This window comes from Cimex lectularius, unplaced genomic scaffold (assembly GCF_000648675.2).
Source record: "Cimex lectularius strain Harlan isolate CLEC.00 unplaced genomic scaffold, Clec_2.1 scaffold52, whole genome shotgun sequence".
NCBI lineage: Eukaryota > Metazoa > Arthropoda > Insecta > Hemiptera > Cimicidae > Cimex > Cimex lectularius.
The window spans coordinates 1,250,939-1,274,145 of record NW_019392742.1 but is presented as its reverse complement, the minus strand read 5'-3'; the positions used below and the strand labels follow the sequence as shown (position 1 = coordinate 1,274,145).

The 23,207-nt window shown below is 35.2% G+C and overlaps 2 protein-coding genes across 3 annotated transcripts in view; one reads left to right on the top strand and one right to left on the bottom strand.

Moving 5' to 3' along the window:
• Positions 1-21,296, top strand: part of LOC106664800 (transducin beta-like protein 2) — a 61,784-nt gene extending 40,488 nt beyond the window's left edge. For both annotated transcript variants that reach the window (XM_024227097.1, XM_014390799.2), the window contains one exon: positions 20,941-21,296. In XM_024227097.1, the coding sequence (XP_024082865.1) occupies positions 20,941-21,164 (224 nt within the window). In that variant the 3' untranslated portion in view covers positions 21,165-21,296. The remainder of the gene's footprint in view (positions 1-20,940) is intronic.
• LOC112126970 lies at positions 254-18,293 on the bottom strand. The gene is made up of 3 exons (XM_024227104.1): positions 17,741-18,293; positions 2,312-2,395; positions 254-2,247 (listed from the first exon to the last, which is right to left on the bottom strand). Exons 1-3 carry the CDS (start codon positions 17,790-17,792, stop codon positions 1,877-1,879), a joined length of 507 nt encoding a protein of 168 aa, XP_024082872.1. The 5' UTR covers positions 17,793-18,293; the 3' UTR covers positions 254-1,876.
• Positions 21,297-23,207: the final 1,911 nt, after the last annotated feature.

The following is a 23,207-nucleotide window of genomic DNA, read 5'->3' as shown; positions in this document are numbered from 1 at the left end:
GTATTTATTTGTTTATTTTTCATAATAACTGGTTGGATGACTTAAAACATAAACATAACTTAATAACTCATTGTTACCTTTATAGTGTGTTACTAATCCTTTTACCCTCTTTAGATTAAAAATAAAACAAATCAGTTCAATTTCATCCTTTCCAAAGCCAACTTGTCTAGTGAGTTAATTGGTTTTTAAAATAGTTTTCTTTGATGAAACAAAAAATTTGAGTAAAAAAAATCTTTTATTTCTTTTTCATAGTTTTAAGTCGAGAAAATTCTAACCGGGATGAATGCTTTCACCAGCGACGATCGTTACACCAAATCCTGGGTGTGCCACACTACCATCAGTTTAGGCCCACTGATCGGAAAGAAGGTAGTGGCCGACCGCTATGTACTTCTGGCTAGAGATTGCTCTTGTCGCACTACAGAACTGTTGTTTAATGGCATACTTGATTGGTGGCCAATTTCGAACAGTCCCATTGATCGTGAAGGGATCGGTGAAGTCTGCAGTCATTCGCTTAATAAAACCTACAGGCTTTTTCCATAATGGCTTCAAAGTGATCACGGAGATCACAATTGGGGTTGAAGATAACTTTGAGATCAGCAATTTTGGTGACTTCCTCAATAATATCTCTATTGACAGTATAGCGAAAGTTAGTATTATTAGAATTTGTAGCCTTATTTTTGGAGAAGCAGATAAATTTACACTTTTCACCATCTAACTTGTTTAATCGGTTCCAGTTCTTAAATGCAATCAAGTCCTCTAGAAAAATAATACAATCTATCGCAAAATCCACCTCTTTTAATCAGCTTTAAATGATCACAAAGCAGCTAATGACTATTTGTAATAACCCGTAAAATCATTGAAGAATATCAAAAATAAAATTGGCCTGATGTGCGAGCCCTGGGGAACACCCGAATATTAACATCCGAAGGGAAACCTCTCAAACAGTTATCAAAAGTCTTCATGAGATTATCTTAGTCTGTAGACGTCCTGAACCAAGCTCTCTACTACTTGAGAGGCATCGAGTAGAAAGGTTTATTCAAATCAGCATCTCTCTTGGACACTTGAACAATGGGGCGGGAGTACTGTGCTGTTCACAAATGAGAACCGGTTTGGTGTTTGGCTATCAGGTGACCTGCACTGTGTAGAGAAGAAATGGAGAATGTTTTGCTTCATGTGCCATGCTCAAGTCACAGCCTTTTCAGAGACAGTTACGGTATGGGTTGGAATCATCGTCCATGCCTGTACTGAAATGATTATTATACATAATGGATCTTTGACTGACCTAAGGTACATTGAAGAAGTTCTTCTTGACGGTCCCATTTTCTCCATTTATTGGGGTCAAATAAGTCCATTACTTGAAAGATGTAGGGATTAACTTGATGAACTGGCCTGCCGGCCAGTCTCTGCCTTTTGGAAATATGTAATTTTGGGTGGGTATTTAGAAAACAGTATACGCTTACTTATAAATAGTTTATATTTACACCATAAAACCTTATCTACAAAACAATACCAGTTTAAAAAAAAGTCTTTTGATGGTATTTCTGCCCTGTTTGGCGAATTCAATAAATAAAATAAATACTTTTCAATTTATTGGCAATTAAAAAATGCTTATTCCTTTGTTTAGAAAGACAAAAAAATTTTTTTTAAGTCTACAGGCACTTATAGTATGTACAGTGTAACAATGAATGCATTGTATAAAAAAATGTACTATAATTAATTCTTACTTGACGGGGAAAATTGGCTAGTTGGGAAATACAGACGCACCAATCAGTTTTATCAAGTGTGATAATCAGTCAGAGTCAATCCTGACTGGTGGTCTTTATTTTTCTCATTTTTTTGTTATCACACTAGAGAAAAATCTATAAGAGATATAAATTCAAATTGATGATGAGTTTGTTTGTATTCCGGTTGTATTCGCTTTTAATTCTTTCTCTTCTGGCACGATCTCAGGAGGTTTGGTCGTGTAGAGCTGCCGCAGGTGGTTGATGATGTCCCGGTCAGGGAGGACATAGCCGGTTTTGACTGGCATGTCATACTCATCCTCCTGGTTAGCATCCTGTTGCTTCGAGTGCCAGGTTTCGAGCCAGGTTGTCGGAGGTTTTTGCGCACTGATCGTGTCCCTTTTGGAACTGCCCGCACTGTCGGGTCCTAAGGGCACTGTGTTCTGTTGGGGTCCCAGTTCAAACAACACCTGGAAATCAGCATTTGGCCCTAGCCGAAAACCAAAGCCCACTCTCGAGTCGGTTCCTTTAAAAAAATACGTTAAAATAGTTCATTTTACGTAAAATAAATGAAAATAAATTTTCATTACCTTTTCGGATTGGTGGTATGTTTGTGTACAGAAAAGATAGAAGCGTGGTAAGCTGCTCTGGTACAAATAACGGCTCGCTTAAACCTAAAAATACATTACAAACTTAGAATTATGAAAGTTCAACTGAATTATTTTTGTTTATCAATTTAAACGTACAATTTGCATTACAATAGTCAAAAGTTTTTCTCTTTCACGTTGGTTCCTTAAGAATAAACAACAATTAAACCAACTTATCTTCCCATCAAAATCAATTTTTTGAGAGAGAAAGTTTTATCAAAACTATGATAAACTTTACACAAAACCATGCCATATTTTTTCTGTACTTTATTTATGATATCTTAGTCTTCCGTTCAGAGCATCCTTGCAGGTTTTGTCTATCAGATGCATTTCAGCATTTTTTAATTCTCAGTATTTGTACAAGCAAGGCGAGGATGATTCTACAACTCTACTGTATAGAGGCCAGAGAATTTGCTTGAATGGAAGTGGTATGTATTCTTGGCCCGCTTACACCCCTGACTAACTAATGAAGATGGGAAAGTGTGGTAATGCTTCTGGCAGACGAGGTAGTGTGATTGGAAAAGACCCAATTAAGCTCAGTCACTACATCGACCTTAACAAGGAAGTTTAGAATAATTCTGTGAGATATTGAAGTTTGTATCTCGATAAAATTGTCTTCAACCATCCTAGTAGGCTATCCAAAGTGGCTTAAACCCAAAACATTCTTATTTCCTAGCACAAGATAAATAATAGTAAGAAAAACATGAAACTTCATTCTCTCACACAACAGAGTTATCCTGCCTAAAGCAATTTTTCTCTGGCAAAATCCCTGAAGTCACACCGTCTGACTATAATCTTTTCCGGTCAAAGGCATTTTTTGAAAGGCCGGAATTTCTAAAACTACGGGGATGTCAAATTATGACGTGAGGAGTTCTTCGTTCGAAAACCCAAGGACTGTTATCACCACCAAATTCAACCTCTGGCAAGAAGATGGGTTAAAGTAGTTGATAATTATTTTGAGGTCGTCTGGTGTGATATAGGTTTAGAAAAAATTTTCTTTGTCGTGCTAACGTTCGACCTTTATTGAGAACATCTTCAGGGTGGAGTCGGCTTCTTTGAGGTGAAAGGGACCGACAATGAAAAAAAAGGGGCTATAGTTTGTCGTTCTGTCCTGTTAGTCTTTCAGAATTATTAAAGACGGGATTATTAGGGAAAGGAGAGATAAAATGTTGAAGATTTAGACTATGTAGAATTGTTTGATGTTTGGGGTGTAATGATTGTTTTATATGTTGTATTATATGTTTTCTGTGTTACATGTATGTTATAGAATTTGACTTATGATATTATCGTAGCTGCGGCTGAGTTTACATGTGTCTGTTTTGTAATTGATGCTGTGTTTATTTCTGTTGATGTAAACCATTTCTAAAAAGTTACATTTATGTTTGTTTTGTTCTATGTTTAATATTTTGGATTGTTGGAATCGAAGTTGTGTTGGTGTCAAAATAGGTAGCAGTGCTGTAGGATTTTGTTTGGGTTTTTTGCAACCGTAAATATGTTGTTTTACCCTCTTTTCCAGATATTGGGATGTAATGCCGATGTAAGTTGCCAGACAATTTATACAATTGATTTTGTAAATTACGTCAGATTTATTTGTTATTAGTTATTTATTTATAAATCGTGAGATGCGGTCTGGTGTGATGTAGGTTTCAGAAAAATATTTTCTTTATCGTGCCAACGTTTCGATCTTTATTGAGATCATCTTCAGGGCCTGGGATTTACAAACATTGTTTACATATAACAATTACATTTTGGATNTGATCTCAATAAAGATCGAAACGTTGGCACGATAAAGAAAATGTTTTTCTGAAACCTACATCACACCAGACCGCATCTCACGATTTATAAATAAATATCGATTAACTGTCACTAATCACATTTGTTTAGTGTGGGATCTTCAATTTTGGAAAAAAGGGTGTGAATAGTTTCATAGTTTTTGAAGGACGTGTTGTCATTGCTGATTATGTGTTTAGGGTAGTGATTGTTTTGTAGGATATGTTTGTACATCCTTACGTTCTTGTGGTGAACATGGCTCACGGTAAGTATTCTGTAAGTAGCCCGCTATTAAAAAACACACACACACACACACACACACACACACACACACACAGAGCCACCCGTGCGCGCGTAAAATTATAAAATGGACTCTTGTTCATGAATAACAATTATAGAGGTTGTTTTTCTGGGATGATAGATCACAATATTGTTTTTATCTTCATTCTTTACTTATTTTATTCTTCAGTTCATTAGATTTCGATTATTGACCTAATAAGATCTTTCAATTAATTAATCTTTATGTAAGGTTTTGGTTGAGATAAAAAAGAAAAAAATGAAAAAGGAGGGAAAATTCGAAAGGTTTTGTTGAGGTGGGAAGTTAGTGCCCGAGTGGATCGAAGTGACGATAGGTCAAGTGGTAGAGCCGGAGGTCGTGGGTTCGAATCCCGCTCGTGACACTGACTTTTTTTATCTCAACCAATACATTACGTAAAGATTAATTTATTCTTAACGTGTATCCTAGAATTGCTGAAAATGACGTAAATCCTTACCAATTTAGCAATTTGTTTGAAATTTCACAATTACGGTTTTTGACAGAGCGAAAGTTGATCCAATTTTCTGAGTTTTTTTCTGAATCATATCAGGTTTTCTTGAGAAACCAGGCCAAATATTTTTTTTCTTTTGACGTTTTACTGACCAGAGAGGGAGAATTTGTCATGAACATTCTGTGTACCCTGGTTATTCTTGTTCTTGGCAGATCCCCAGTCTTTTGATCTTTTCGATCAAGCGGCAGGAAGTAAGGTTGTTAATGTCAGGTTGATTTTTACAATTCTGTATGTATTAAACAAGGATAGTCCTCGCTTTGAACATTTTCACGGGCTGTTGCCATTCGGCCGGACAGGCCTCCGTGGTTAGAAATCAGAAAAAATCCACATCCTGGACGTTACGAAACGTCGTTAACTAGCCATTGCAAGTTGTGGCAGTCGGAAATTTCTTCCGGAAGAAACGGAACAAATTGAACAAAATCGAATTAACCTTTTTGAAAATTGGACGGTCTTCACTGACATTCGGAAAAACCTCTGCTGACAGACTCAATTTATCATCATTAATTAAGGACAGGAGCGTTGGCTGGCTGAAATATCGCTTTATCCCGACAAACCAGGGTACTTCTCTTTTATCTTTTTTCCAAATCGATCTTGGCGAACCTCTGCTTGTACCTCTTGGCCTTGTGGTACCCACTGTTTTCGGCGCATAGGAATTTTTTTAAAATGTCAATTTTTCATCGCTCGTCTTTTGGATTTTGAAGCAAACTTTTACAGATATCAATTGTTGTTGAGCTTGGTTGTCTTACATCGGAATTACATCCCAATATCTGCATAAGAGAGTAAAGCAACATATCTATGACTGCAAAAAAACCAAATAAAATTCTACAGCACTGTCTAACCACCATTTTGAACACCAATACAACTTCGATTACAACAATCCAAAAATATTAAACACAGAACAAAACAAACAATCCTAACCTTTTAGAAATGATTTACATCACAATCAAGCACATCATCATTTACAGAATAGACAGATGTAAACTAATTCGCAGCTACGTTAATATCAAATTCAATAACATACATACAAGGTGAGTCATTTTTTGACGCACCATTGGAAAATCAACGTGGGTGCGTTTAAATCTGACTCGAGGCTTATTTCCTTTGATTAATACGTTAATAAAAGGAAGTGAGTAAATTTTCGGTGCACCATTGGAAAATCAACGTGGGTGCGTTTAAATCTGACTCGAGGCTTATTTCCTTTGATTAATACGTTAATAAAAGAAAGTGAGTCAATTTTCGGTGCACCATAGGAAAATCAACGTTGGTGCGTTTAAATCTGACTCGAGGTTTATTTCCTTTGATTAATACGTTAATAAAAGAAAGTGAGTCAATTTTCGGTGCACCATAGGAAAATCAACGTTGGTGTGTCTAATTATGACTCGGCACATTTTATTTTGTTAGTCTCGTACCAAAAAATAGGCGAGTCACTTTTCGTTACAAATTAGTTTTAGTAGGTTGGAAGGAAAATAAACAAAACCAATATTATTAAAACATTATTCAAACAATGTAAAAATTTACAAAAAGAATTCTTCACAAATTAATTTGATTAAGATTTAAGAGTATTTTTTTCTGGCAAAGTAAAAAAATTAAATAAATGTAACAATCTCCTTTTTTCTGGTAAAGTAAAAAATTAAATAAATGTAACAATCTCCTTTGTTAGCAAACCAAAAATGTTCAAAATCATTATAATAATTGTCCTCCATTTGGTGCAACACAGTAGCCTAGTCTATCGTAAAACGATGATCGGATGAAAAAAATACTCTTAAACCTTAATCAAATTAATTTGTGAAGAATTTTTTTTAAAAATTTTTACATTGTGTTTGAATGTTTTAATAATATTGGTTTTGTTTATTTTCCTTCCAACTCACTAAAACTAATTTTTAACGAATGGTGTGTCGAAAACTGACTCGCCTATTTTTTGGTAGGAGACCAACAAAATAAAATCTGCCGAGTCATAATTAGACACACCAACGTTGATTTTCCTATGGTGCACCGAAAATTGACTCACCCTGTATAACACACCAAACATATAATACAACATATAAAACAATCATTACACCCCACACATCAAACAATTCTACATAGTCTAAATCTTCAACATTTTATCTCTCCTTTCCCTAATAATCCCGTCTTTAATAATCCTGAAAGGCTAACAGGACAAAACGACAAACTATAACCCCTTTTTGTTCATTGTCGGTCCCTTTCACCTCAAAGAAGCCGACTCTACCCTGAAGATGATCTCAATAATGATCGAAACGTTGGCACGATAAAGAAAACGTTTTTCTAAACCTACATCACACCAGACGGTATCTCACAATCTCTAAATAATTATCAACTACTTTAACCCATGTTCCTGCCAGAAGTTGAATTTGGTGGTGATACCAGTCCTTGGGTTTTCGAACGAAGAACTCCTCACATCATAATTTGACATCCTCGTAGTTGTAGAAATTCCGGCCTTTCAAAAATGCGCCTTTGACCGGAAAAGACTATAGTCAGACGGTGCGAGTCAGGGATGTAAGGAGGGTGGAGCAAGGTGCTGACACCCTTCATTTCTGAAAAATTTTCTTTGGCTAAACGTGAACGAAGGGCAGTGGGTGTTGGCTTGCTGAAATATCGCTTTATCCGGACTGAACAAAGCAGGGTACTTCTCTTTAAAAACCTTTCTTTCGAGTTGTTCACAGTAAATGTCTGCGTCAATAGCCTTGCCATCTGGAACCAGCTCAAAGTTCCACACCCTCATAATTTCACCAAACACAAAGCATAATCTTTTTTCCAAATCGATCTTAGCGAACATCTGCTTGACTTGAACCTCTTGGCCTTGTGGTACCCGCTCCGTCATATTTTGGATTTTTGAAGAAAACCTTTACAGATATCAATCCGTTGTTGTGTTTGGTACCTTACAAGTCATGAGGATATGATTTGAGTCTATATTTCGGACATTAAGCCTTTTTAAATGGCGGCTCACCTTTGCATTTGAAACCACCGTTTGAGAGCATAATCCTCGAGTGGTCACATATGGATCCTTATTGATTGACTCGAGTAATACAGCATCATCCACCACCATTCAAGGGTGACCAGACGCTGTGGAGTTACGATGCACGACATTTTCACCTTCCACTACACACATTTCCTAGGCTACCAACTTTACCGACATTTCTGACAAACTTCTGCTGGCAGACTCATTGATGATCAATTTTCGCAATTGGGAAAAACTTCGATTAAACGGCGATTGCAGACGGACCTAGGCGACCTAATTTGACCAATCTTTGCTATTAAATTTGTGAAAATTGTGCTTTTAATAGTAGTTAAGTAACTTTTGTGTGTGTCAACAGTTGTTTCATTGGATAACAATCCACGTGTGACATCAAATATGCAGTCATTTTCAAAATATGCTTAGAAGGCAATAAAGTGGATAAAAAATCCTCTGTTACGAAGCGAAAGAAAGCTTCAACCATTTTGCTTTACCGCCTGCGGTATTTCTTTTGATCCCAGAGAAGGCGTGTTGAACTTTCTGCCTGTCGATTAAGAGTTTTAATAGAAATAAACACGGGCTGAAAAAATAAATTGAAATTCTTTAAAAAAAAAAAAAAAACAACTCGTCGAGCTTAAGACTAATGACCCATCATTTTTGAGGTTGTCTTGTAAATCGTAAGTGATTAGTAAGAAAGACTTGGTCAAATGGACGGCTTAATTTCGGTCCTAATTTAGACAAAATTAACAAATTTTGAGAAGAAGAAGAAGAAGGGAGAGAGAGAAACGTGAAGAAATAACAAGTTGCATAAAAAGGACAGTTGACTGGTCGCTTAAGTTAAACCCTGACGCAACCAGTTGTGACTTCACTGTCTAGATGTTAATCACGTTAAGAAGTAAGTTTCGGCAAAATAATTAACAAACATCAGAAAATTAAAAAGTTAATTTAATAAAAATATATAAACAAAGACATGTTGGATACAGCCTTTCGTTTTTTTTTCTTCACAGTTTTCATATATGTGTAAACAAACTAGTAATGCTGTTATTCAAATAATTTTCTTAATTTTCACCCTGTTTTTAAAGCCTCAGGAAAAAATATGTCGACATAGTTTGGTCGAAAATTATGTATTTATGTATCCGTATTTACCCCGAGGAATATCGAGTACTTTGGAGAATTGTAATCTAGGCATCTCGAAGTTGAGCTTGTGCTTGAACAAATTAAGTTCAGTGTTTGATGGCCTTCTGCAGGCGCTCATTCCCTTATAGTTTCTTCGATCCGGGTCAAATCAGCGGCTGTACCACATCTACCATACTGGCCGAATCATTAAGATTTTAAATCATATCAACTGGGGTCTTGGAGATCGGGGCTGAATTTCAAATTTTCGAATTTTTCATTGTGGTCGTTTTCTATCAACCTAGTCTTCTACCAGACGCGTTTTGTCATTCCTACGTGTTCTGTGACAGGGATATAAACAGGGCGAGGCAAGAAACAGGACACTTTTTTTTTATTAATTCTAAATGTGTCAGGTACGAAATATGCATTATATATTGCTGTAATTAAATTACAACTTGTTTTAACTAGAAACCAAAACCCTGAATTATTTTTGCCTCATCCAAAAGTAGTCCGAAGGTGCGAGGTCAGGTTGAATCTCAAATATTAGAATTTTTCAAGTGACAATGTTTGGTCAGGGTCAGCTTTCTTTACGCTAAATATGCCAGATACGAAATATGTGAATATTTTTCGTTAAATTAAAGCTTGTTTTTACAGAAAAAACTGGATTATTTTCAAGTCAATCCAACATTTAGTTTAGTTCGAAGGGGGTCGGCTCTGAAACCGAAATATTCATAATTTTCGTTTTGGTCTTTCCTATCATCATAGTCTTCCTATTCTTCCTGGTTTCATCTAATAGACTCGTTTTGGCATTCCTTCGTAGTCAGCGTTCAGTCAGGGTTATAAACAGGGTGAGGCAACCGACTTTTGTTTTCGTTTATTCTGAACTGACTCCTTTCACGTACACAAATTGGCGAAGTTCGAAATCGACTTAAATTGCAGCTTGTTTGTACATAATAGAAAAACCTTGCATTATTTTGGCTTCAACTCAATCCGAAAAGGCGAGGTCGGGGCTGAATTTCAAATATTCGGATTTGTCATTTTGATCGTTCCCTATAAATCTAAATTTGCTATCTTTGCAGGCTACATCTGCCAGACGCATTTTGGCATTTTGACGTCAGTGGTTGGTTAGGGTTATAAACGGGGTGAGGTAAGAACCCGATCCCTTTCGGAATTGCGAAATACGAATGAGTGCTCTATTACTGTTAAATTCGAACTTATTGAAAATCAAAAATCTGCATTAGTTTTGATTCAACCGAATGGTAGTCTGAAGGGACGAGGTCGGGGCTGAATCTCAAATTCCTAGAACTTCTGGTCGTTTCCTATCAACCTAGCCTTGCGGGGATCATCTGCCAGACGCGTTTTGGCATTCTGAGGTTTTCAGTGTTCAGTCAGGGATATAAGCAGGGTGATGCAACCGACTTTTGTTTTAATTATTCTAAACCGACTCGTTTCACTTATACATATTGTGCGATGTTGTTTTGTACATAAAATCAAAAGCTTGCATTATTTTGGCTTCAGCTCAATAGTAGTCCGAAGAGGCGAGGTCGGGGCTGAATTTCAAATATTCCGATTTGTCATTTGGATCGTTTCCATAAACCTAAATTTGCTATCTTTGCAGGGTACCTGTACCAGACGCTTTTTGGCATTTCATCGTGTTCATCCTTTGGTTAGGTTATAAGCAGGGTGTGTCAAGAACCCGATTCCTTTCGGATTTGCAGAATACGAACTTTTTCCTCTGTTACTGTTAAATTCTAACTTATTGAAAATTAAAAATCTGCATTAGTTTTGCTTCAATCGAATAGTAGTCTGAAGGGACGAGGTCGGGGCTGAATCTCAAATTCCTAGAACTTCTGGTCGTTTCCTATCAACTTAGCCTTGTTGGGATCATCTGCCTGACGCGTTTTGACATTCTGAGGTTTTCAGAATTTCGTCAAGGCTGTTAGCAGGGTGTGCCACGAAATCGAATTTTTTTATTTACGCCGATTGGATCAGAACGAAATATGTGTATACTCTGTCAGTTCAAGTTTGGTTTAACTATAAAATCCAAAGTCTGCGTTGTATTTTGCATCAACCCTATGTATGCAGATATTCCTAAAATTTGCAAGAGTTGTGAGACTATTTTATTTTTTTAATTCATACAACTACAGACTGTCAAAAGAGAGACTTGATTACAGAAATGCTTGCGTAAGAATGTGCTAAAAGGTCGTTTATGTTTGTGACATAGACGTTTGTTGTTTTAAAAAGTGTGTCGTGCCAGTCATAATTTTGTTTGCGTACATATTTCCTTTAAGGTCAAACAGATTGTGTTGTGATTTTATAAGCGTGGGCTTTAGCTCGTCGTCTTTCGACTAACGCCCGGTGATTTCTTCACGGAGAAAGTGTTAAAACTCAGGATTGAGAAATTTTTTTTTTAATTGCACCTTTCTAGGATATTTCCGCTGTTGTTCGATTGTCTATGGCATAATACTAAGGTCACGCAGTCAATTATCTCTGGCTAAGTACGATTAAAGAGTGACAAGTTGGGAAATAGACGTTCCGCAATAACCTAATGTGTAGAAGCCGATGGGGGCTTTCACATTTAACCTTCGGTCTTTCAAGGAAGGCCATTTCTTTCCGGTCAATTGTTTTATATGCACTCCGGACCCAAACAGACCACAATGGAAATTCTCTTAAGAAGAAAGTCTTGGAAGTTGTTAAGTTAATGAAGCTCGAAGGGTTCTTATTTGCTTTTAATATTTTCACTTTGTCCGTGTTACCCTAGTTTGCCGTGAATAAAAAAATCTAGTTAAGTAACTTTTAAGAATGCCTTCGGCCAAACTAGCAACCAGCGGTGTAAACCAGCACCTTTTCTAAATATATAAGTAAAAGTAAATTTAATTTTGACTTTCGACTCGTAGAAAGTCGCAGAAAGGGGGGAGTTCTAAATTTTCAATTATCCCATGTGTAAAACTTTTTCTCAGAACGATCAAGTTCGCATTTACTGACAAACTCTCGCATCCGATCCCTAATCACGGATGATGCGATCATCGCTGATTCTGACTTTTTGGGCTCAAATGCCGGCTAATTATTTCAGAATTGGGTCAAATCTGGTGAAGAATCGTTAATCATTTAAGAGTGTTTTTTTCGCAAACAGGTTTGTCCCGTGACCTGCCGCGGAATGTTTGAATTAACCTCATTTTAGTCAAAGTCCTTTGTTGTCCATAGTACGGTGGCCGGGGAGGTGTTAGTTTTTTAAAAATTTTATTTAAAAAAACAGATAAGATTTTATCGCGGAACTATATGTAAAAACATTTTAGAGAAATTTCATCAACAAAGCAAGTAATCGCTGTGTTAGACTTCACACTTTTTGAATGGTCCCGTAGTCAATCTAATCTTAACAATAACTTTAATTCATTATATTTAGTAGTCTGATTGACCAAATTACTTCATTCAATTAATTAATGTTTTTATGTAAGATTTTGGTTGAAATGAACTGAAATGTCACGATAGCTCAAGTGGTTAGAGCAGCGGCGTATTGAGCCGAAGGTCGTGGGTTCGAATCCCGCTCGTGTCACTAACTTTTTCATTTGAAACAAAACCTTACATTAAAAGATTAATTAATTGAAAGAAATAACTTTAATGTTTAAAAGAAGGAAAATATTACATCCTGTTTGCACAGGTTGTAAAACAGTTTAGAATTTGTTGTGTACTTGAATTCCCCAGGGCAGGTTATCGCCGCGTTAGACTTCACACGTACGGGAAAGTCCTCGTACAACTAAGTCCCAAAAATAAGTCTAACAGCTCGTGAAAAATATTTAAAAAATTGTTGTATTTTTCTAAGTAGTGTATAATTCATATTTAATTATAATTAAAGTAATTGGATGTACCAGAGGAAGTTCAGTGCGTTAGACCTCACATTTACTGAAAGGTTCAAGGAAATTAAGCCTCCAAAATAAGTTATAAAGTTCATAAACACAAGATTCAATCCTGCTTTTATTGTTTCTAAAATAGTATGAAATTTCTTTTTAACTACAGTCGATGTAATTAAATTCACCGGCGCAGGTTATCGCTGCGTACATGTATTCCACATATACTAAAACGTCCTTAGCCAACGAATTCTTATAATTAACATTTTTTAAAACCATTTTAACCATCCCTATACATAAAAAACATGTAAATTTTAAAATAAATATATTAAATTTTTGGTTTACTTTATGGTATGCATTTTACAAATTAATCCGCCAGAGCGCCGCGTTAGACTTCACACCTTTTGAAAGGTCCTTTGTCAATTTAATCTTAAATATAACTTCAATGTTTAAAAGAAGGAAAATATTACATCCTGTTTGCATAGGCTGTAAAAGAGCATAGAATTTATTGTGGACTTGAATCCCCCAGGGCAGGTTATCGCTGCGTTAGACTTCACACCTACGGGGAAAGTCCTCGTACAACTAAGTCCAACTGCTCGTGAAAAATATTTAAAAAATAGTTGATTTTTCTAAGTTGTGTATAATTCATATTTAATTATAATTAAAGTAATTGGATGTACCAGAGGAAGTTATCAATGCGTTAGACCTCATATTTACTGAAAGGTTCAAGGAAATTAAGCCTGCAAAATAAATTATGAAGTTCATAAACACAAGATTCAAGTCTGCTTTTATCTAATCTTAAATATAACTTTAATGTTTAAAAGAAGGAAAATATTACATCCTGTTTGCAGAGGTAATAAAACAGCATAGAATTTGTTGTGGACTTGAATTCCCCAGGGCAGGATATCGCTTCGTTAGACTTCACACCTACGGGAAAGTCCTCGTACAACTAAATCCCAAAAATAAGTTTAACAGATCAAGAAAAATATTAAAAATTTTTTTGCGATTTTTCTAAGTTGTGTTAAGTCATATTTATGATTAAAGTAATTGGCTATACCAGAGGAGGTTATCGCTACATTAGACCTCACGCATACTGAAAAGTTCAAGGCAATTAAGCCTCCAAAATAAGTTATAAAGTTCATAAACACGAGATTCATATCTACTTTTATTGTTTCCTAAATAGTATGAAATTTCTTTCTGATTACAGTCGATGTAATTGAATTGCCCCGAGCAAGTTATCGCTGCGTAATATTCCGTTTTCCAACGAATTCTTATTACATTTTTTATAACTATTTTTTAACCATTTTAAACCACCTAACAATAAATAACATTTAAATTCTAAATTCTATATATTAAAGACTCATTCTTTTGGTTTATTTTACGGCATGCGTTTTACTTATAATCATAATTTACTTAATTAAGTCAGCCAGTGCAAGTTATCGCTGCGTTATGACTTACAATTTATAAACGTGTTGAACTCATCGAAAAATAAATGAATTGACGTATTTCACAATTTTTAATCGCGAAGAACACTTGTGCAACGACTTTGCCCCATTTAGAGCTTTAGAATTACTTTTTCTTTAATCACGAACGGCTCACAAAAAAATGTTAAATTAGGTAATTAAAAATGGTTCTGACGACCTTTGATTTGTAAATGTGGAGCAGTAAACATTTTAATTAATGTGTGGAGTTTAGTGACAGTTAGTTAATGATTATTCGCAGATCGTGAGATGCGGTCTGGTATGACGTAGGTTTTAGAAAAACATTTTCTTTATCGTGCCAACGTTTGGATCTTTATTGAGATCATCTTCAATGCTCAAAGTGTTTGTTTTCCGTGTAGATGTGTCATTCTTGTGTGCTCAGGGCATTTTCCACGACAGATAAGAATGACACATCTACACCGAAAACGAACACTTTGAGCACTGAAGATGATCTCAATAAAGATCGAAACGTTGGCAAGATAAAGAAAATGTTTTTCTAAAACCTACGTCACACCGGACCGCATCTCACGATCTCCGAGTAATCATTTTAATTAATTCCATTATATTTCGTGGTCCGACTGACCAAATAACTTCTGTCAATTAATTAATTTTTATGTAAGGAATTGGTTGAGATTAAAAAATGTCAAAAAGGAGGAAAATTCGAAAGGTGGGGTTAAGACGGGAAGTTGGTTCCCAAGTGGATCGAAGTAACGATAGCTCAAGTGGTACAGCAGCGGCGTATTTAGCCCGATGATCTTGAGTTCGAATCCCGCTCGTGATGCTGACTTTTTTTATCTCAACCAATACCTTACCTAAAAATTAATTAATTGAAAGATTTTAATTAATCTGAACATTTGTTATTTAGTTCACAACGTGTTAAAAAGCGAGGGTGGGCCCAAGGAATTTTATAATAACAATCCAAAGTGCATATCACTCTAAATAAATTTCAAAACAATCTACAGAACAAAATATATAATTCAATGCTATAATACTATAGTTATAATACTATAGTTTATATATAATTATAATTAATTTTAAAAGTGCCAGAACAGTATAGCGCAGTGTTGGACATCATGATTATAAAGTGCCATTTGTCTATTTCTTCAACCAAAAGGCTCGACAAGGGATCATAATTACAATCTAAAACACAGATTATCCAAACTAAGTTTTTGGGTTGATAGAATCCTATTATAAATAGGAAAATACAATTATNAATATACTTTTATAAATAAATAAAAATATCAAGATAAGCATTATCCGTTTTTTTTCCATCCGTGGTCTTAAGCAAATCCCTAGATAATACCTTTTGCCATTTGTGTATTTTTTTTAAATAGAACTTTATATTCGGCCCTTTCCGTTGTCCTCTTGTTGAAATGAAAATATATCGTAAATTTGTTTGAATATATTTGTTGTAAATTGTAAAGTGGTCTTGTTGAAGTGTTAGTTTGAATTGATTCAGAGCGACTCTGGAAATAAAATAATTGTCCCAAGCTCGTTGAACTTTCCCACATTCCTCTCACAATGTTGCAATTGTATTGTTTTCAGCCTTAATTGAATATAATTAAATGCATTTTCCCCGATTGTAAAATTGCCGCAATAGTACGTCTTTTTTTTAACAGAATTATTTAATGAAAAGTTATTGTTAGGTTTATTAATTTAATTATTTTTACAAAGGTTGATAAAATTCCTAAAAATAAGGACCTAGATTGATAAAATAAGAAATGAATTTCAAATCGAAGTCTGCTCGTCCGCCTCTCTTTCTATCTATATTTCTTTTTGTCTTTTCTGTCTGTCTGTATATAAATCTGTCTATTAATGTATCTGTCTGTATTTCGAAATGTCTACTTATCTTTTGTTCTTTCTGTCCTTCTATCTGCCTGACTGTCTGACCTTTTTTTTTCCTTCTGCCCGGTAAGAACAAATTGAAATTAATGTTTAATCGAAAATGTTTATAAATAAGCAAATAATATAATTGGAAAAAATTAATAAAATAAATGTGTGGTGTTTAGTGACCCTTAGTCCATAATTATTCAGAAATCGTGTGATGTAGGTTTCAGAAAAACATTTTCTTTATCGTGCCAACGTTTCGATCTTTATTGAGATCATCTTCAGGGCCTGGGATTTACAAACATTGTTTAAATTTAACAAATACATGTAGGATGTGGAAAAAAGTGAATTTATACAATGCAAAAAAATATATTTTTTATATTCAATCAAATTATTTCTACTCACTCAAAGTGTTTGTTTTCTACGTAAGTGTGCCATTCTTGCGTGACGTGTGCGAGTGCCAGTGAGATATTGCATACATATACAAACATAAAACAGCAAGACACGTAAGAATGTCACAATTACACAGATGACAAACACTTTGAGTGAGTAGAAATAATTTGATTGAATGTAAAAAATATATTTTTTTGCATTGTATAAATTCACTTCTTTCCACATCCTAAATGTATTTGTTAAATGTAAACAATGTTTGTAAATCTCAGGCCCTGAAGATGATCTCAATAAAGATCGAAACGTTGGCCCGATAAAGAAAATGTTTTTCTGAAACCTACATCACACCAGACCGCATCGCACGATTTCTGAATAATTAATAAAATAAGCAAAATTTAAAGTTTGTTCCCAACCTTAGTCGAACCAAATTTTCACAGATATTTCTAAACTTATTAGTCAATAACAATTAGCTCGAACAACTTTATCAATTCACATTTCCAGTCGTCCTCGACCTGCATGTTGAAAATGTCTCATTATAAATTCCTGTAGATGTTTGCCTATGAGGATATTTCTTAATTTTAACCCAACTATTCGTTTATTTGGCCTACGATAGTTTTAATTTTAGAAAGGTGAATAATTGTTTTTGTTTTGATGAAGGCAGAGAATAGTTTTGTATAATGGAATTTGAGGATTTTCTTACAATTTTCAAGGTGCGATTATTGAATTTTATTTTCCAAAATTAAATAGAAAAATTCCTGCATTTTTTCACTATTTTAGATAAATATGAAATACATTTTAAAAGGATAGTTCCTACTCACAGTAAGTGAGTAGGAACTATCCTTTTAAAAAGTATTGAACACCACACTCACTCCATCATTTATCATTTCTATAAATATTTGTATACAGTTTTACTATTTGTATACAGAAAATTAATAAAATGAAATGATTTAGGAACTAACATATTCTAAAAAATGGACTTGTTTTTAGCTTTAAGCTATTATATAGATTTTGTGAGAGAAAGGTTTGTACAGGCATTTTTGTTCATCAGAAGATTCAGTCCTTCCACCTCTTGCCCTTGTGAAGTCGGTCATGTAACAAAGTCCTGAAGAAAGTTAAGAAGAAAGCCTTTTTAAAGATAGATGACTCACCGGCTAACTGCAGAAGCAGAAGGGCGGTTAGCACCTTGAACGGCGAGCCCATGTCGAATCGTAGATCACCCTCGTGCCAAGTACATAACACGACACTGCACAGTTCTCGTACGAGCTTAAAAGTGAAAATAATCTCAAAAAGACGTCGTCGGCATTGTCCCTGAAGCCGCACTGGTCTTTCTTCGGGTGGGGGCTATGGGATTTGGGTCAAAATACCCACCACCACGACTACTCTCTACGCGGCTCTCCTCCTGCGACACCGTTCCCTTTCTAGGTGTACTTTCTCTTTCGATTCCCGAAGTGTATGTAAGTAAATAACGAGGGATAGCTGTCAATTTCTGTGGGAAGAGCTGTTACCGTAATAAACCATGCTTTGTGTAATACCTTTGGGCTACGCTTTCTCAATTCCGTTATCGAGCATAGTTGCGATAATTTCTCTAAAATTGATTATCTCTTACAATGTTCCCAGTTCTATAACCATCCCATCCTTGAACGAGATGAGATATATCAAGATAAGAATTATCCTTCTTTTTATCATTCATGATCTTTTAATCAATCCGTAGATGAAATTAATAAACTGTTTGGTAAGCACAGTAACCATTTGAACCTTGAACGACCGTGGCTATACCAAGATAAGAATTATCCTTATTTTAATCCATTTGTGATCTTAAAACCAAATCCCTAGTCGAAATTATCTTTTACCATTTTCCCAGCTCAATCCTTTTAAAAAAAGTTGGTTCCTACTCACATTAACCATTTACTTACTGTAGTAGGAACCATCTTTTTTAAAACGGATTGAACTCCACACTCACTCCATCATTCGTAATTTCTATTTTCCCAGCTCTGTACCATTCCGTCCTTGAACGAGGTGAGACTATATCAAGATTAGAATTATCTGTTTTTTTTCCATCCGAGGTCTTAAGCAAATCCCTAGATACCCCCTTTTACCATTTGCGCAGCGCAGTAACCATTCGATCTTGAACAACAATTGGCTATACCAAGATAAGAATTATCCTTATTTTAATCCATTCGTGGTCAAAAAACCAAATCTTTAGGCGAAATTACATTTTACCATTTTCCCAGCTCTGTAACCTTTCTATCCTTAAAATACCAGGAAATATATCAAGATAAGAATGGCAGACTACTAGATCATGCCATTACAAGTATTATTTTGTTATTTTGTAAAAAAAAATGTAATAATTTGTTTTCTTTTCTAAATATACTTTTATAAATAAATAAAAATATCAAGATAAGCATTATCCGTTTTTTCTCCATCCGTGGTCTTAAGCAAATCCCTAGATAATACCTTTTGCCATTTGCCCAGCGCAGTAACCATTCGAACTTGAACAGCCATTGGCTATACCAAGATAAGAACTATCCTTATTTTAATCCATTCGTGGTCAAAAACCAAATCCTTAGGCGAAATTATCTTTTACCATTTTCCCAGCTCTGTACCATTACATCCTTGAACGAGGTGAGGTTACATCAAGATAAGAATTATTCGTTTTTTCTCCATCCGTGGTCTTAAGTAAATCACTAGAAATTACCTTTTACCATTTTCCCAGCTCTGTAACCATTCCATCCTTAAAATACCAGGGAATATATCAAGATAAGAACTAACTGTTTTTTTATCCATCCGTGGTCTTAAGCAAGTCCCTAGATATTACCTTTTACTTGAACAACCATTGGCTATACCAAGATAAGAATTATCCTTATTTTAATCCATTCGTGGTCAAAAACCAAATCCGTAGGCGAAATTATCTTTTACCATTTTCCCAGCTCTTTACCATTCCATCCTTGAACGAGGTGAGGCTACATCAAGATAAGAATTATCCGTTTTCTCTCCATCCTTGGATTTAAGCAAATCCCTCGAAATTACCTTTTACCATTTGTCAAGGACAGTAACCATTCGAATTTGAACGACCATTGGTTATAACAAGATAAGAATTATTCTTATTTTAATCCATTCTTGGTCTTAAAGCTAAATCCTTAGGCGAAATTATCTTTTACCATTTCCCCACCTCTGTAACCATCCCTTCCTTGAACGGCTAGGGACTACACTTACTAGATAGGAATAGTTTCAAGCAGGATTTTATTATATGAAAAGATATATATATATAAATAGATAAGAAGCTTCCGGTAAAATAGGCAAAACATAATCTTAAAAAAATCGGATTCGTTTTAAGCACCTTTAAAAAAAGCGGTTAAATACGAATCTTTATGGTGTTAAAAAATAAACATTTTTGGACTGGAAATGCTCGCCAGGGACAATAAATTTTACCATGAGCTTTCTCCTCTTCTTTCAGGCTATACCAGCAACGTTTAGATTTTATGTCGTTATAAGTTATAAAAATCAACTTCTCAAACTTTTATTTTTATACCTCGAGTTTTAATCGGTTTGCGGAGATAACGTTTGTGCTATTATTACTTGACGTGTATATCGCTTTGAAGCCCTGTAGTTTCATTGCTTAAACGTTATCACCTTTTTATGATTTACAAGAAAAAATAAGTTTTTATCTTTAAAAAAAAAATGGTCGGTTACAAATTTTGTATTACAATATATACGAAACCCACTGGCCAAATATGGACATTTTATTTCCAGATTAGATTAAAATGTTTGTTCTTAAAATTAGGTGTTTTCGCCTTGCAGGATTTTTGCAATTGCATCTTTACAACTAGGATCAGGGATATAAGCAGGACGAGGCACAAAACACTACTGAACTTAAGGAAATGACAAAACTCGATCAATACCTTCAAGGCATTCTTTCGATCTTAAACTCATAAAATTATATTTTCAGCGTGTTGTGAAGAAATTAACTGCTTGATGGGAAAAATGAAAACAGACTTCGTTTTTCGATATTTTTTAATTAATTATTCTTTTTATGTAAAGTCTTGGTTGAGATGAAAAAGTTAATGTCACGAGCGGGATTCGAACCCACGACCTTCGGCTGGTGTTCGAATCCCGCTGGTGACATTTTTTCATCTCAACCAAGATTTTACATAAAAAGAATAATTAATTGAAAGAAGTAATTTGGTCGATCAGACCACTAAACATAATGGATTTTTTTAAATATTGAAATTGAACTTTACTTGAGATGGCATTTAAGACCCAAAGCGAAGTTCAATTTTAATGGTTTCATGTACTTATTTCTAGAATTAAATGCTTTAAAAATTTTTTTAAAGTTTCTTTTTTCTTGCAGGTGGCATCCAAAAAGTCGCTTTCGACGCTGCCGGCGAGTACGTCTTGACGTGCGGCGAGCGTCACGTACACATTTTTCACAACGTGACAGGAAGAAGAGCCGCGATCGCCGCCTCGAAGGAAAAACTGTCCAAATCCGGCCTGTCAACCCTGACCAAAGAACGCCTGGAAGGGATAATCAAAACTTCGCGTGAATTCCTGGAATCCATGAACGAACCCTGCTGAAATAGTGGGCCGTCCCGGATGAACGACTGACTACGTTTTTCTTTTTGTTTTCCTCTTTTGTAAAACGTACCAAATAACCACAAATTTGTATTGAATTTATACCCGAAATATATTTTCCTGAGAAAAAATGTGTTTGACAGTGTTTTTCATTTGTGTAAACGGAGCGGAAAAATTATTCCGGTCTCTAGTTTCACAGATTGCCTTTTCACTGAATGATTTGGTTGATTTCAAACAGTCTGATATATCCGTTTCAAAAAAATAAAAATCGCCATGCCTTTCGCACTTTTACAACACTTACATCTACCATATGGTTCAATGTAAACAATAAAGAAAAAATACCTCCATGGTAATGGATGAGGAATTATAAAGTGAAAAAATATATTTTAGTACGTCAATCGGTCTACATTAATTAAAATTGCCAGGGTTGTTGGTGGAACAGGTTTGCTAGCTTACTAGGGTTATAAAATCATTAAGTCCGTTAACTTGAGGAGAGAACTAGCAGAATTCCGGATCCGGCAGAAATTAGAAAAAGAACGGGGAATTGACCGCACTTGGAGCGAGGAATTGAATCATTCAGAAGAACAAGGGACGACCATAGTCAAATATTATAAAGTAAATTCACCAATTTCGTGGTCCTCTTGACCAATTAATTAAGGTTTTTAGTTGAGATAAAAAAGTCAATGGCACGAGTGGGATTCGATTTTTTATCTCAACTAAAAACCTTAATTAATTGTAATATATTAGTTGGTCAAGCGGACCACGAAATTAGTGAATTTAATGAATTAAAATGAAGTATACTTCACTAAAGCTCTCCGTGGCCATTTCATTTGTCGTCGAGAATCCAATCCGATTACACGACATTTGAAAAATGTCAAAAAGGAGAGAAAATCCAAAAGGTGGGGTTGAGATGGGAAGTTAGTGTCCTAGTGGATCGAGGTCACGATAGCTCAAGTGGTAGAGCAGCGGCGTATCTAGCCGAAGATCGTGAGTTCGAATCCCGCTCGTGCCATTGACTTTTCAACTAAAATCCTTAATTAATTGTAATATATTAATTGGTCAAGCGGACCACGAAATTAGTGAATTTAATGATTTAAAATGAAGTATAATTCACTAAAGCTCTCCGTGGCCATTTCATTTGTCGTCGAGAATCCAACCCGATTACACGACATTTGAAAAATGAAAAATGGCAAAAAGAAGGGAAAATTCAAAAGGTGGGGTTGAGATGGGAAGTTAGTGTCCGAGTGGATCGAGGTCACATAGCTCAAGTGGTAGAACAGCGGCGTATCTAGCCGAAGATCGTGGGTTCGAATCCCGTTCGTGCCATTGACTTTTTTATCTCAACTAAATACCTTAATTAATTGTATTATAAAGTAAGTAAATAGTCATTTATGATTTACAATTTAATTTTAGATTATCTATTAACTAATTTATCAATAATTTATACGAAACCCGAATTTTGCAACCAACAAATTTGACATAATTGCCAATAATTTTACATTTTTATTTACACGGATTAAAATAACGCTACTCTTTCATTAGATTGCCCCTCCCTACAAACTCGGATTAGTTCACCGCCTGATATCAGACCACCCCTTGAATTTGACAGGTAAATATATGAGGATGATCCTAATCTCAAATCTTTTTCTATGCAGATTGAATTTTTTTTTGGTTTCCTTAGATTGCCCCTCGTCCACCGCCTGATATCAGACAATACTTGAATTTGACAGGTAAATGAAAATGATCCTAATCTCAAATCTTTTTCTACGCGGATTAAAATAATTCCATGCTTTCCTTTGACTGCCCCTCCCTTCAAACCAGGGTTAGACCACCGCCTGATATCAGAACATCCCTTGAATTTGATAGGTAAAAATATGAAGATGATCCTAATCTCAAATCTTTTTCTATGCGGATTGAAATTTTTTTTCGATTTCCTTAGATTACCCCTCCCTACAAACACGGATTAGTCCACCGCCTGATATCAAACCACCCCCTTCAATTTAACAAGTAAATATATGAAGATGATCCTAATCTCAAATATTTTTC